At 39.8% G+C, this 15,000-nt stretch overlaps 2 protein-coding genes across 2 annotated transcripts; one reads left to right on the forward strand and one right to left on the reverse strand.

Annotated features, from left to right (window-relative positions):
* Positions 1–1,464: 1,464 nt before the first annotated feature.
* On the reverse strand, positions 1,465–2,397 carry LOC131942738 (loricrin-like). The gene is made up of 2 exons (XM_059302656.1): positions 2,394–2,397; positions 1,465–1,922 (listed from the first exon to the last, which is right to left on the reverse strand). Exons 1-2 carry the CDS (start codon positions 2,395–2,397, stop codon positions 1,465–1,467), a joined length of 462 nt encoding a protein of 153 aa, XP_059158639.1.
* A 2,596-nt stretch (positions 2,398–4,993) lies between these two features.
* Positions 4,994–13,710, forward strand: LOC131942741 (melatonin receptor type 1A-like). The gene is made up of 3 exons (XM_059302657.1): positions 4,994–5,208; positions 6,368–6,695; positions 13,426–13,710. Exons 1-3 carry the CDS (start codon positions 4,994–4,996, stop codon positions 13,708–13,710), a joined length of 828 nt encoding a protein of 275 aa, XP_059158640.1.
* The last annotated feature ends 1,290 nt before the right edge of the window (positions 13,711–15,000 follow it).

Consider the following 15,000-nt stretch of genomic DNA (forward strand, 5'->3'; position numbering starts at 1 on the left):
AACGGTACACCCAATCAACAACGATTTCACTGGACCTACAACTACACTTTAACAGTCAATATAATTCGATACCTCAATACCACAAGAATCAATACTCCCGAACTCCTAAACTACGATACTTCATCACCTTCATTCTCATTGCTCTATTACCAATCTGATTCCACTAGACCTTCAACTACATAAAAGCCGAATAAAAGTTATAACTCTTTAACACTACTTTATACCTACGAAACCATATCAGCAACAGCCTTCCGCCGTTACTCTCAAATCTAAAGTTTCATCAAAACTAACCAAACAAGTACAATACTTTGAACACCCCGTAATTACAAAACTCTATACAATAGGACAGATTTCTAATTCAAAGTAAAAAAAAAAAACGAGACCTTACAAGCCCTATTAAAATTAGAAAACCGTTTGAAATGCTCTAAATTTAAATTAAGAACTTATTTAATCGTTTTCTACATCAACTATGTGACACAAAAAAAAGGCAAAGCGACTGGTAAAAAGCGCCCCGACCTTTCCAAATTAGGGAGGTAGGGTTGCATTTTCACTTTCGCGAATAAATCTAGGCCTATATAGACCTAATTTTGGGGTGGGGGTGCAAAATTGATAGTTCGTCCAGGGTGCCGAAATAGATCGCTACTCCTTTATAAAAGTTATTAATTATTAGGTAATTTTTTGATAATAGCGATTAAACCTTTTGCGCCCCCCACCCCAGGCGACCGCCTAGTTCGCCTTATAGATAGCGCCGGCCCTGGTTCCATAATCTATACAGGTAGTTACATAATATATACAGGTAGTTCCATAATCGATACAGGTAGTTCCACCATCTATACAGGTAGTTCCACCATCTATACAGGTAGTTACACCATCTATACAGTCAGGTAGTTCCACCATCTATACAGGTCAGGTAGTTACACCATCTATACAGGTAGTTCCACCATCTATACAGGTAGTTCCACCATCTATACAGGTCAGGTAGTTCCACCATCTATACAGGTAGTTCCACCATCTATACAGGTAGTTCCACCATCTATATAGGTAGTTCCACCATCTATACAGGTCAGGTAGTTCCACCATCTATACAGGTAGTTCCACCATCTATACAGGTAGTTCACCATCTATACAGGTCAGTAGTTCCACCATCTATACAGGTAGTTCCACCATCTATACAGGTAGTTCCACCATCTATACAGGTAGTTCCACCATCTATATAGGTAGTTCCACCATCTATACAGGTCAGGTAGTTACACCATCTATACAGGTAGTTACACCATCTATACAGGTCAGGTAGTTACACCATCTATACAGATCAGGTAGTTCCACCATCTATACAGGTAGTTCCACCATCTATACAGGTAGTTCCACCATCTATACAGGTTGTTCCATAATCGATACAGGTAGTTCCACCATATATACAGGTAGTTCCACCATCTATATAGGTAGTTACACCATCTATACAGGTCAGGTAGTTCCACCATCTATACAGGTAGTTCCACCATCTATACAGGTAGTTCCACCATCTATACAGGTAGTTCCACCATCTATACAGGTAGTTCCACCATCTATACAGGTAGTTCCACCATCTATACAGGTAGTTCCACCATCTATACAGGTAGTTCCACCATCTATACAGGTAGTTCCACCATCTATACAGGTAGTTCCACCATCTATACAGGTAGTTCCACCATCTATACAGGTAGTTCCACCATCTATACAGGTAGTTCCACCATCTATACAGGTAGTTCCACCATCTATACAGGTAGTTCCACCATCTTTACAGGTAGTTCCACCATCTATACAGGTAGTTCCACCATCTATACAGGTAGTTCCACCATCTATACAGGTAGTTCCACAATCTATACAGGTAGTTCCACCATCTATACAGGTAGTTCCACCATCTATACAGGTAGTTCCAGTATCTATACAGGTAGTTCCATCATTTTTACAGGTAATTCCACATTAAATACAGTTAGTTTTCAACTTAAAACTCCCAATATCCCAGGCTAAAACAGTAGGCAGCCTCCGAACGAACACCCTCCCCCAGAGGCGTAGCGACCCCTCCCGGCGCCCGAGGACAAACTTTCGATTTGCGCCACCCTCGAACTTTTCATTTGCACCCCCCCTCAAACTTTCAATTTGGCGCCCCCCTAAGGTCGGCGCCCGGGGACATATGTCCCCCCCCCCGCCCCCCCGTCGCTACGCCTCTGCCCTCCCCTTTCACAAACACACCCCTATCCCTCTGTCGAAACCAGGTGGTGCATAACGTTGAGTGAAGAAAGTAGATCTCTGTTGAAAACCCCAGGGTCTAGTGGGCTGTCGAATGGGGGTGACAGAATCGCTCTATTTTCTATCATGTTTAGCTGGCTTGACACGTGGTTAGCTGGTTATACCCATGTCACAAAGAAATAAAGGGAGAGAGAGAGAGAGAGAGAGAGAGAGAGAGAGAGAGAGAGAGAGAGAGAGAGAGAGAGAAAGAGAGAGAGAGAGAAAGAGAGAGAGAAGTGTCAGAATTATTTTAAAATTTCAAAATTCTAGGGCCCCGTCAACTTTTTTATTATTTTAGTCCTAATTTTTAAAAATGACCTAATTAGCTTCATTAAGTGTTGCTTCCTAAAACATCGATCGTTTTTTTTTTCTTGATTCCGACATTATTAGTAATCATGGTTGTTGTTTTTTTTTTAAAGAAGTAATGAACTTATTAGATCGATATTTTAAACATAAAATTAATTTGCTGTGTCTTATTATAATTTTTTTTTTATTTCCTTGAAAGATTGTTTTAGAAACAGCGTTTTTTGTTCTCTTTGTCTCATTTATTTGTAGCGTCTTATTAGCTAGTTAAAAATTGAGTATTGTCGATTTTTCATTCAATCAATTCTACACCTTCTTAGTTAAAGCGAGAAAAAAAACAATTTAAAAAAAAAGTTTCGATGGTATTAGTGAGGCCTTGGAATTCACAAGTTTATTTTAAGGAAAAATTAGTAATTACAAATTATACATTTTGAAAAAAAAAATCTTGATGGAGTGAACTTAATGTATTTAATTTAAATCCTGAACATTGAAATAGGCAGCTAACGAAGAGGGGGTGGGAAAGAGGTGATTTGAAGGATGGGGGATTTGACATTAAGTGTGAGGGGGAGGCTAGGAGAGCCTTGTTTTTTTCAGCCATTCCTTCGGGTGGGGAGGGGGGGGGGGTAAGGTGGACTGAATTTACCGGTGGGGGGGGGGGGACGACATGAAAATTTCCGGAGGTAAGATGGGATAAATTTTTCCGTTGTGTGGGGGGGGGGAGCACTGGAAAAAGTAAATATATTCTATTTCGTTGGGGGGGGGGGGGTTAAGACGTGCATCGGGGTAGAGAGTGGGTACAATGCAGCCCAAAGACATCCCTGAAAATAGCTCAGCAGAAGAGGCGACAAAACAAACGCAAAAACTACCAAAACCTCAATTTTTCCTCATAATGAGTTTCTTGCACTTTTGTATACTTTGTCGGTTTTTGAATTAAGAAAATAATAATTTTAATGATAATTTTTTTTGTTTTTAAATGGTTAATTAATTTTTAAAAAAATAATTTTTTTTTCCCAATTTTACAAGCTCTGTACGAAAAGTTTTAAATCCGTCATCATATTGTATTAAGGTACAGGGGCGTAGCGAGGGGGGGGGCGGGGGGTGCGGACCGCACCGGGTGACACCATTTAGGGGGGGGTGACACTAAGGCAAAAGATAGCAAAATATATAGAGAAAAACTCGAAGGGGGGGTGCAAATCAAAAGTTTGAGGGGGGTGCAAATCGAAAACTTGAGGGGGGGGGGTGCAAGTCGAAAGTTTGAGGGGGTGCAAATCGAAAACTTGAGGGGGGGGGGGTGCAAGTCAAAAGTTTGAGGGGGGGTGCAAATCGAAAATTTGAAAGTTTGTCCCTGGGAAGGGTCTCTATGCCTCTGGGGGGGGGGGGGGGTGACACCATTAAGTGCCGCACCGGGTGACACCCGACCTCGCTACGCCACTGTTAAGGTATCATTGGAAAGCAGTATTTCACATGTATTTGATAATCGTATTTTCCATCATCTCAGAAACACTCAAAGCTTACAATCGGCTTTACAAATTACACAGAAATGGTATTTTCGTGACCAACTTTTCGTTCGTTTTTGCTGTTTTTCTCGGTTAGCAATTTGTTAACACTAAAAATCCTTCTACTTTTTTTAATTTATGAAACAATTCCTACCATATTTGTGGTAATTGTTCTTCAAGCAAAAATTAAACTTTTTTTCTAGGGAATTGTGATGGCTTTCATAGAAAAAAAGTTATTTGTAACTTTTGTCTATTACAAAGGTTGCCATTTTTCAGACCTTGTAGAGTTCTGACCAGTAGCTCTATCAAAAAGTTGTCCTAACAAAAGTTTTAATACATACTAAAATATAAGCCATGTAAATTTGATTGCTATAAGTGTATAAATAAAAATGCCTTAGTTTTTTTTTTTTAAATTCAACATGGCGGATATTTTTTTTCGGATTTCCATGACAACGGTAATTTTTTTCAACCCTTTTTTTTTATTGTTTAAACTTATTTTCATTTTCCAAACATTGTAAAGTATTCGAAAGGCTTTAGATCTTAAATTGTAAAAATATAGAACAAAACTGATGATATACCCTTGAGAAATAGAATATTTAAAGAAGCAAACGAGTTGTAATTACAGTTTGTTTTACCTTTAAGAGGTTGGGTGGTTTGGTGCGTTTATTTCACAGAGGGGGTGAGAGGTGTCTCGTTCAGGGTTGCTGGAATAGGATGACGTCATTTATGGACCACTCCCTCCATTTAACCCATCCCCCCCCCCCCCCCCCCAAAAAAAAAACAACAACAAAGAAACATAAAAAAAACACATTGGTAAATCTTCATTACGAAATTAATACATATCTGTTCTTGTTTACAAAAAAAAAAAACTTTTATAAATTTTTTGCCCAGTCCTTTTGTTGTCAAATTATGAGACTAGCTTATCAATGTATTTCCGAACCTCGGACTCAACTGTTCGAGACTTGTATTCTCACCGAATAACCTTGACCTTTCCAGGCTATGTTGTCCCCTGGACGGTGGTAGGCCTGGTGCTCAACTACTACCCAGTGGTCAGCTTCGGCAACTGCGTCTTCAACGGTCTGATCATCGTTGTGGGCTACGTGGCCTCGCTGCAAACATTGATGGTCATCTCCGTTAACAGGTCAGTGGGTGTGGTGTCCGGTCAAAATCCCCTGGATATAAACCCCCTACACAAAGACCCCCCACCCCCACACGACATACATCCCTGCACACACAAAACCTGGACATAAACCCCCTACACAAAGACCCCCTACGACATAAACTCCCAGCACAAAACAAAGACCCATTACGACATAAACCCCCCGCACAAAACAAAGACCCATTACGACATAAACCCCCAGCACAAAACAAAGACCCATTACGACATAAACCCCCAGCACAAAACAAAGACCCATTACGACATAAACCCCCAGCACAAAACAAAGACCCATTACGACATAAACCCCCCTGGACTGGTTAGTTTAGATGTGTGCGTGTGATTTGATCTACTTTTTTGCATTAGGTCAGTTAGAACTAAGAGTAATCTGTACTAACGTTTCGTATTAGGTCAATCAGTGAAGTGGTTGATCTTTTATATCTTTTTGTATTACGAGCTAAGTATATATTTTATTTTCAATAGATCTGTATCTTTTTTTTTTATTACTACTGGATCCGGACAGGTAATTTTTCTAAAGACGATCAATTTTTAAAACAGTGTTTACTATTCTATTTATCAAAACAATTGTTAATATTATATTTTTAGAACAATTTTTAATATATTCTATTTTTAGAAAAACGTTTAAAAATATACCAAGAGTATTCTATACTTAATTTTTGTATTTGGTCAATCACTGAAGTGATTGACGTTTTATAACTTTTTGTATTACGACAGTTAGTGCTTTGAGCTAAGAATGTGCTTTATTTTCAAGAGATTTGTTTCTTTTTTTGTGTGTATGTATAACTTCTGGACCGGAACATCTAGTTGATTTCAAGACAGTCTATTTTAAAACAGTGTTTACTCTAACTGGTCTATTTTTAGAACAAGGGTTAATAATCTATTTTTAGAATAACGTTTACAAATTTACTTTAAGAATAACGTTTACTAATCTATTTTAGAACACTGTTTGCTTTTCTATTTTTACAACGTATTTTTTCTAATCTTTTTAAATAATGCTAATCTAACTATTGTATGATTTTTGATAACGATGTCCGATAATAGACTCTTCCATAAAATAGGTTTGTTGGGTTGTTAGTAATATTGTAATCTCGACTAATTCCCCATAATTATCTCTCCTAATCAGATACCTGAACATCTGCCACACCGACCTGTATAACACTATCTTCTCCCGGTCTTTCCTGGCTTCGATCCTGTACTGCTCCCTCATCTGGGTCTTCGCCTTTCTCTCCGTGTTACCGCCCCTCCTCGGCTGGGGTGAGTTCCACTTCGACAAAAAAACTCACTACTGTGGCTACGACCGGACGGATAGTTTCTCCTATACGCTCTTCTTGCTACTCAGCTCTATCGGAGTACCCGTCATCATCGTGTTCTACTGCAACTTTGCTATCTGGCGTTTCATCCGCCAAGCCTCGCATCGAATTTACGGGTTCAAAGCGCATGCGCGAAGGAAGGTACTAACAGCTGGGCATGCGCTAGACGTGAGTTTAAACACAGTGTCGTCGAATATGGCGTCTGCTAGTGAAATAAAAACAACAGATTATTCAATTTTTTTGAAGCAGCCGGAAGATCAAGAAAATTTAAAGGGAATTTCCAAAAACTCTAAATCTTTGTCTCCAATAAAAGTTGTAGAAAAAAGTTCAATTCACTTGGTTTCTAAAGATATCAAATTATACAACGCAAAAGGGGCTCAATTAAGGACTGGTTTGTTACTATCCACCTCATCACTGACTCCACCAACAACTACAACTGCTGCTAGCTCACACTTCTCGGCCGCGGCGACAACATCACCATCTCGACAAGCTCCACCAGCATCCAAAAATACAAACCTACATACCACCCTATTGCAGACACCATCACCATCTCGATTAGCTCCACCAACACCTACTACTGTCGCAAACACCAGCATGCCTCCTGTGGAGATACCATCACCATCTCGACTAGTTCCACCAACACCTACTACTGTCGCAAACACCAGCATGCCACCTGTGGAGATACCATCACCATCTCGACTAGTTCCACCAACACCTACTACTGTCGCAAACACCAGCATGCCACCTGTGGAGATACCATCACCATCTCGACTAGTTCCACCAACACCTACTACTGTCGCAAACACCAGCATGCCACCTGTGGAGATACCATCACCATCTCGACTAGTTCCACCAACACCTACTACTGTCGCAAACACCAGCATGCCACCTGTGGAGATACCATCACCATCTCGACTAGTTCCACCAACACCTACTACTGTCGCAAACACCAGCATGCCACCTGTGGAGATACCATCACCATCTCGACTAGTTCCACCAACACCTACTACTGTCGCAAACACCAGCATGCCACCTGTGGAGATACCATCACCATCTCGACTAGTTCCACCAACACCTACTACTGTCGCAAACACCAGCATGCCACCTGTGGAGATACCATCACCATCTCGACTAGTTCCACCAACACCTACTACTGTCGCAAACACCAGCATGCCACCTGTGGAGATACCATCACCATCTCGACTAGTTCCACCAACACCTACTACTGTCGCAAACACCAGCATGCCACCTGTGGAGATACCATCACCATCTCGACTAGTTCCACCAACACCTACTACTGTCGCAAACACCAGCATGCCACCTGTGGAGACACCATCACCATCTCGACTAGCTCCACCAAGAACCAAATCTACAGACACACATCGCAGCCCAGATTCAGCCAATAAAATCTCTCCAGTCAAGAAGACCCTCAACAGCCAAGTTGTACAGGTTTGGGTGGTTTTTTTTTCCTCTTTTGTGTGTAATCAATTCAACACTAACCTTCACCTAATCCCCTTCCCGTAACATCCCCCGCCTCCCATCTCAAGAATGCGCCCATGGTTAAAATGATTTTTAAAAATGTCAGTTGAAGCATGGCATCTCTTGATAGTACTTCAAAACATTTGAAGATTTCTTGTTACAATTTTACAAAAAAAATATAGCATTATAAAACAATTTCGGCCCCAGGGCAGATGAGGCTCGATAACTGGGGACAACAACTCTTCTTGGAGAGACAACTCCAAAATCAAATAACTGCTGCCTTGTAGTTTGTTCTTGGTTGGACAAAGGCTATGGAAGCAAATCCAAAAAGAAAAGCAGGCTGAAATCTGAGTCAAGAATTATCTTAAACGAGCCGACCCGCTGCGTATCATACGCCGCTATTTAGTTTTTTTTTTTTCTACTTTTCAGTAATTAATAATTTGTGAATTCGACAGTAACAATGCTGCCACTGAAAATATTTGCTTAAAAACACTAAACCCATCTCCCCCCCACGTGAAAGCAGCCTCCTCTTAGTTACCTCCTCTAAGTTTAAAATCGTTTCAAACTAAATTATCTTTATTATTATAAACAGCGTGACCACAGCTCACCAGACAATGTGGGGGTGGGGTGGGGGTGGTAGTGATAGTGATAGATAGAAAGAGAGGGGACTGCAAGGAGGCGCTTGCAGCTTGTTTTCTAACGGCTCCCAGAAGAGAATTATATATATAGATAGCATTTCTTCCAACAACTAAAAAAAAACTAAACGTCTCTCCGAAGCTATCCTGCTAATGAAGATCGTGTGATTTACTAATTAACAGGACAAATGTAAGCCTGTGTCTGCTGGCTATAAATAGAACCTCGAGCGGCTGATTGAGAAGTATCACGCGCTGTCGTCGTCACGTGCCCTATACTAACGAGTTTCTTTCGTACATTTATTATTTCTATCTCGTTCATGATCCACTTATAAGGAATATTTAATTAAAGATAAAATAAAAGATGATGTTTTAAAAGAAATTTTTTTTTAATTATAACTCAAAAATCAAAGTAAAAATATTACGTCAATCAGAAAAAATTTACATTAAAAATTGACAAGTAAATATAAAATCCCCTTTAGCATTTCGAACAGGGGAAATAATTTATTTAAGATTTGTTTTTTATATCGATTATGGGAGGTAACTATGCTATTTCTTGCAGTCTTTGAAATTATGGGTTAGGGAGTTAAGTCATTAGATGATTTCATTATGAAATCTAACTGTACCTGGAGAAACCTCGATTGCTATTCAGAATGAAATTAAGAACGAAATTAAGAACAATTAATACCATCAGTGGAAACAGGGGCGTAGCGAGGGGGGTGCGGGGGGTGCGGACCGCACCGGGTGACACCACTTAGGGGGGTGACACCAAGGCAAAAAATAGAAAAATATATAGAGAAAAACTTGAGGGGGGGGTGCAAATCAAAAGTTTGGGGGGGGGGGGGTGCAAATCAAAAACTTGAGGGGGTGGGGTGCAAACCGAAAGTTTGAGGGGGTGGGGTGCAAATCGAAAACTTGAAAGTTTGTCCCCGGGAAGGGTCGCAACGCCTCTGGGGGGGGGGGGGGGGGGGGTGACGCCATTAAGTACCGCACCGGGTGACACCCGACCTCGCTACGCCACTGAGTGGAAGTAAGGCGAACAGTAGCCTACGTAGTTTAAAATTTGGTCAGTGGAAATGACTAATATTGCTTGTCATCATTTTAGGACCCACTACCCTTTATACTTTTAATGTCCGTGTAATGTTTGAAGCTGGAAGAGGCAGACCAGGAAATAACTGGAGACGTGACCTGGAAGAAGACACCAAGAAGATTGGATACATCTGGGGACAGTTGGAGACACTAGAATGGTTACACCTGGGGACAGTTGGAGAGACTAGCCCAGGACAGAGATGCATGACACCAAGAAGATTTGATACACCTGGGGACAGTTGGAGAGACTAGCCCAGGACACCTGGGGACAGTTGGAGAGACTAGCCCGGGACACCTGGCGACAGTTGGAGAGACTAGCCTGGACAGGATACACCTGAGGACAGTTGGAGAGACTAGCCTGGATACACCTGGGGACAGTTGGAGAGACTAGCCCAGGACAGGATACACCTGGGGACAGTTGGAGAGACTAGCCCAGGACAGGATACACCTGGGGACAGTTGGAGAGACTAGCCCAGGACAGGATACACCTGGGGACAGTTGGAGAGACTAGCCTGGACAGGATACACCTGGGGACAGTTGGAGAGACTAGCCCAGGACAGGATACACCTGGGGACAGTTGGAGAGACTAGCCCAGGACAGGATACACCTGGGGACAGTTGGAGAGACTAGCCTGGACAGGATACACCTGGGGACAGTTGGAGAGACTAGCCCAGGACAGGATACACCTGGGTACAGTTTGAGAGACTAGCCTGGATACACCTGGGGACAGTTGGAGAGACTAGCCCAGGACAGGATACACCTGGGGACAGTTGGAGAGACTAGCCTGGATACACCTGGGGACAGTTGGAGAGACTAGCCCAGGACAGAGATACCAGGCAAGCTCTTGTCAGCGGCCAACTTACCTGGAGGGGGGGGGGGGGGGAGACAGGCAACCTAACCTAACCACCTTTCCAATCCGCTTATATGGGGCGCCGTGATCGGATGTTGGAGTGTATGACTGCTAACCCGAAAGTCTTGAGTTCGGATCTTGGGATAGAGTCTGTAAGAAGCCATTGAGTCCACCCAGCTCTGATAGTTATCGGACTTACGTTTGGGAAAGTAAAGGCGGCAGGGCATAGTGCTGACCACATTGTCCTTTCATATGACAAGATCAGGAGAGCAGGTGAACTCTACTTTATCTGCTCGCTGAAGCGCCAGATGCGAAAGTAAAACCTTGCTTCAATCGTTAATTCACATGCAAGTACTAGGAGTGGAGGTAGCTACATTAAGCCAGCTTAAGCAGACACACACGCACACACTCATGCATACACACGCTCATTCATGCACACACGCACATACTCATGCACACACACACACACTCATTCATGCATACACACACAAGCTGCCACACACATACACACTCACTCACATACACACACGCAAACAGTTTTCGTAAGCTTCACCTACAATAACTTCAGTGTTTGAAAAAAAAAATCGAAGTGGAATTCGCCGAGTGAGGCGTGAATACAGCCCCGGGTATCGCGGGTACGGTGCCAGAACCAGGTGAGATAAATCAATAGACCGTAACGACTTCAACAACAGCATCGACTGTTGTCTGTAGTTTTGTTTTTATCCACTTTAATAATACAAATACCAATTTGCTTGTATGGAAATTGTAGTTTCTTGAGCTGAAATTGGAAATTGGAATTAAAACTGTATAAATAGATTATTGTTATGGTGTGTGTGGGGGGGGGGGGGGAGGAGGGGGATTGACGAGCTGCTTTATAACACCACCAACACTCCATACTTCATTTTTTAAAGCCATTATTATGGCAACACAGTCGGGACATCTAAGCCCAAACTTGATTAAAATATATTAAAGTATAAGAGAACATTGTGGTAGAAGAATACTTTGATATTCTTGAGCTTAATAAGAGATTATTTTTCAGAATTTCGAAAGAAAAATATAATACCAGACTTCTAAACAATTGCAAAGTTAAAATAAGATTAAAAACTAACATAATAAATAAATGCCTTATGGTTGAAGCTTAGTCTGAGACCGTTATATATATATTCTTAAATGTTTTTTTTATTTCTTCCTGCTATCCAAAAATTGCTTATTTATTTACTATATGGTTTTAGTGGGTTTTTTTTTTTTAAATTGTGATTTGTTTTATGTACCATTCTTGCAGCTTTCTTGTATTTTTGAGTATTTCGTTTAAATCAGTGGTTCTTAAACCTGTGTTCGGCGAGTCAGTCTCATGGTTTTGGCGGAGAACAAAATACTCACCCGACCTTCATGAATCCCCATCAGATTTTGTCATTGCGGACGATAGAACTATTAAGAAGGGTTTGGGTAATGCGCAAATGAAACTGGTGGGGTACGGGGCCACCGAAATGTTAAAAACCACTGTTTTAAATGTTTTTTGAGTTTCGTATTTGTTCAAGTTTCCAGATCTTATTAATTTTTTTTTCTAAATTTTACCCTCCAAGTTAAAAATGCTTTGTACATTCACCGTTTCTTTCTGTAGAAAACAATCATTATAATGATTTTTTTTTTCATTTAAATTAAGAGAAAACGTTTTTTTTTTTAAATTATAATTTTAATGCTGTAGTTTTTATGGCAAGCGCTGCCTTGGTGGTTTATGTTTGAGTCTGCTTTTAGCATCTGTTGTTTCATAACATTTTGAACAATTGTTTTTAACAATTTTGTAAATAAATTTTCCTACTTTTTTAAACAGTATTTCATCTCTAAAACATACTAATCACATATCAATAGGCCTATACGATTTTATTTTAAAAACTTTATTACACAGTAGGCCTATACGATTTTATTTTTAAAACTTCATTATACAGAAATTACAAATTAGACAGTGAAACTTCCAACATAATCATTATGTTCCATAGTCTGTAATTATCCTGGTTGGTCGATACTAATTAGTCTCACGACTGGATGTCCCGGTTCGATTATCGATTGAGAAGAAACAGAGCTAAAAAGTAAATTGGATTATTTGGAATAAGTGGTTTTTGCAATGATAAAAAAAAATGATGCAGCTCTCTTTGTCATTATCGTTATTATAACTAACATTTTTATCGTTATCATTATCAATATTATTATCTCTATCTTAGAGAAAATTAATAGTATTGTGATTAGTATACTTACACTTATTATTAAACTATCATTAACATTAAAGTAATTAATTATCAACAGTCATTATCATTATAATAATTCATATCCTTGTTCTCATTATCACTGTTGTTATCACTATCATTATCTCTGTCATTATTACTATCCTTGCAATCATTTATTTCCAGTGGAGTATACAAATTTTGTCATGGCGTGGAAGGGGAAGTTAAAAACTATCTTACGTAGGCTTACACACACACACACACTTATATATATATATATATATATATATATATATATATATATATATATATATATATATATATATATATATATATATATACAGATATATATGTATGCATGTATATGTAGATAGGTGTTGGTGAAAATTAGAACACTCCCTGCATTATATTTACTTGTATTATATATATATATATATATATATATATATATATATATATATATATATATATATATATATATATATATATATATATATATATATATATACCTATCCACTTACTCTAACGATGATCCATATCCCACCGATTACGATAACCTTAACCCTAACGCTAATCCTAATCCTAATCCTAACCCTCCACAGACCAAGCTGATCACACCGGACGAACTAAACCTCATCAAGTCCCTGTTCGTCATCTTCATCTGTTTCGCCGTGCTCATGTCCCCCTACATGCTGACGACCCTGTTCGACACAGGTGACCAGTGGTCAGCCGTGGTCCACCTGACCTGTTCCTACACGTCCTTCACCAACTCCTGCATCAACTGGCTCGTCTATGGCCTCATGAACAAGAACTTCAAGCGGGCCTACAAGAAGCTGTTTTGTCTCAGGTCGAAGCCGGCTCGTGTTGGTGTTTCGTCTGTCTCTTAAATTTGTAAAACTCAGCATAAATATTTTGAAATAAACTTTCTTTTTTTTGACGAAGCACATTGTCGAATCAGTCAATATGTTGCAATTTTTTATTACATTTTTTTTTTCAATTTTTTTTTTTTTTTTTTTTTTTTTTTTTTTTGCTTAAAATTAAGCAGTACGTCTTCGAATATCTGAGTAATGTAGACTTCATAAACAGATGGACAGAAAAAATGAGTAAGTAACATTAAAATTCCCTTTCAAACCTGACGGTCTAAAGGGCAAGGGAAGTAGAGTTTACTTGTTTCTGTGACCTAGGCATATGAAGAGAGGATAAGTAAAATATGGGCCGAGTGGTAAAGTGCTCGACTGCTAACCCGGTAGTCTGGAGTTCGGATATTCCTTTCTCTCCCCCCCCCCCACCCACTTCCTACTTATAAATATTTTATAGAAAATATGTAATTTTACCAGTGTCCGTCCCGTCCTAACAGAAAATTTAGTCCGACCCATCACAAAAGTTTTAAGCCCCCCTCCCCCCACACCGGAGAATAAAGTCTGAATGAAACACTGTTTAAAATGTGTTTACTGTAACTTCCGTTGTCTACTTATGTGTATATCTTGTCATAAAGAGGAAAACAAGAATGATGTTTTTGTTCTTTAGTTTTTTCAGCACAAAAAAAAAAAAACAAGAACTCTAGCAATTTCAGCGTAGAATAAAATTTACCCTAGCTTTTTTAACACACGAATAAAAATCGGTTTAATTCCCTTGCTTTGTGGCTGAATATTGTCCACTGTATCTTTTAATCATCAGTTTTTCCCTGTTCGTACCCATAATCACACGGGGCAGATGAAGTAGAGTTCAGCTGTTTCAATGACCTAGGCATAAAAGAGGATAACGTGGTCAGCACTATGCCCAGCAGCCGACTTGCTTCCCTACTGTTAATCAAACTTACGTCAGGTACCCATTACAGCTGAGTGAACTCTGGGGCGTCCTACCTTTTGGGCTAGCAGTCGTAAGCTCTATCATTCGACCACCTTTTATCAGCACCTTTTACTTTTAGTCTTTATAAACTATCCTAATAGACAGAGGTCCCGTTTCTATAATAGTATAGACAGCCCCCTCCCCCCCCCCCATTGCAAATACGTGCAATGCTACACACACAGATCAAGAAACGATACAATGCTAAATTGCTGCTTCAGCTCAAAGGAAATACGTCAACTGAATGACGTTAATCAAAATTTGAAATATCTAATTATGAAAACATATGTTTGATTTGATTAGCTTAATTAAAATAATTAATATTTGATCTG

This window comes from Physella acuta, unplaced genomic scaffold (assembly GCF_028476545.2).
Source record: "Physella acuta isolate Inbredline_101_S28 unplaced genomic scaffold, ASM2847654v3 ptg000422l, whole genome shotgun sequence".
NCBI classification, from domain to species: Eukaryota; Metazoa; Mollusca; class Gastropoda; family Physidae; genus Physella; species Physella acuta.

Bases quoted from the DNA above. Each gene is read 5' to 3' on its own strand.
- LOC131942741 (XM_059302657.1), top strand. From the start codon at position 4,994: ATGTATTTCCGAACCTCGGACTCAACTGTTCGAGACTTGTATTCTCAC. The intron at 5,209-6,367 runs GTCAGTGGGTGT...TCTCCTAATCAG, and splicing joins ATGGTCATCTCCGTTAACAG to ATACCTGAACATCTGCCACA. The intron at 6,696-13,425 runs GTACTAACAGCT...AACCCTCCACAG, and splicing joins AAGCGCATGCGCGAAGGAAG to ACCAAGCTGATCACACCGGA.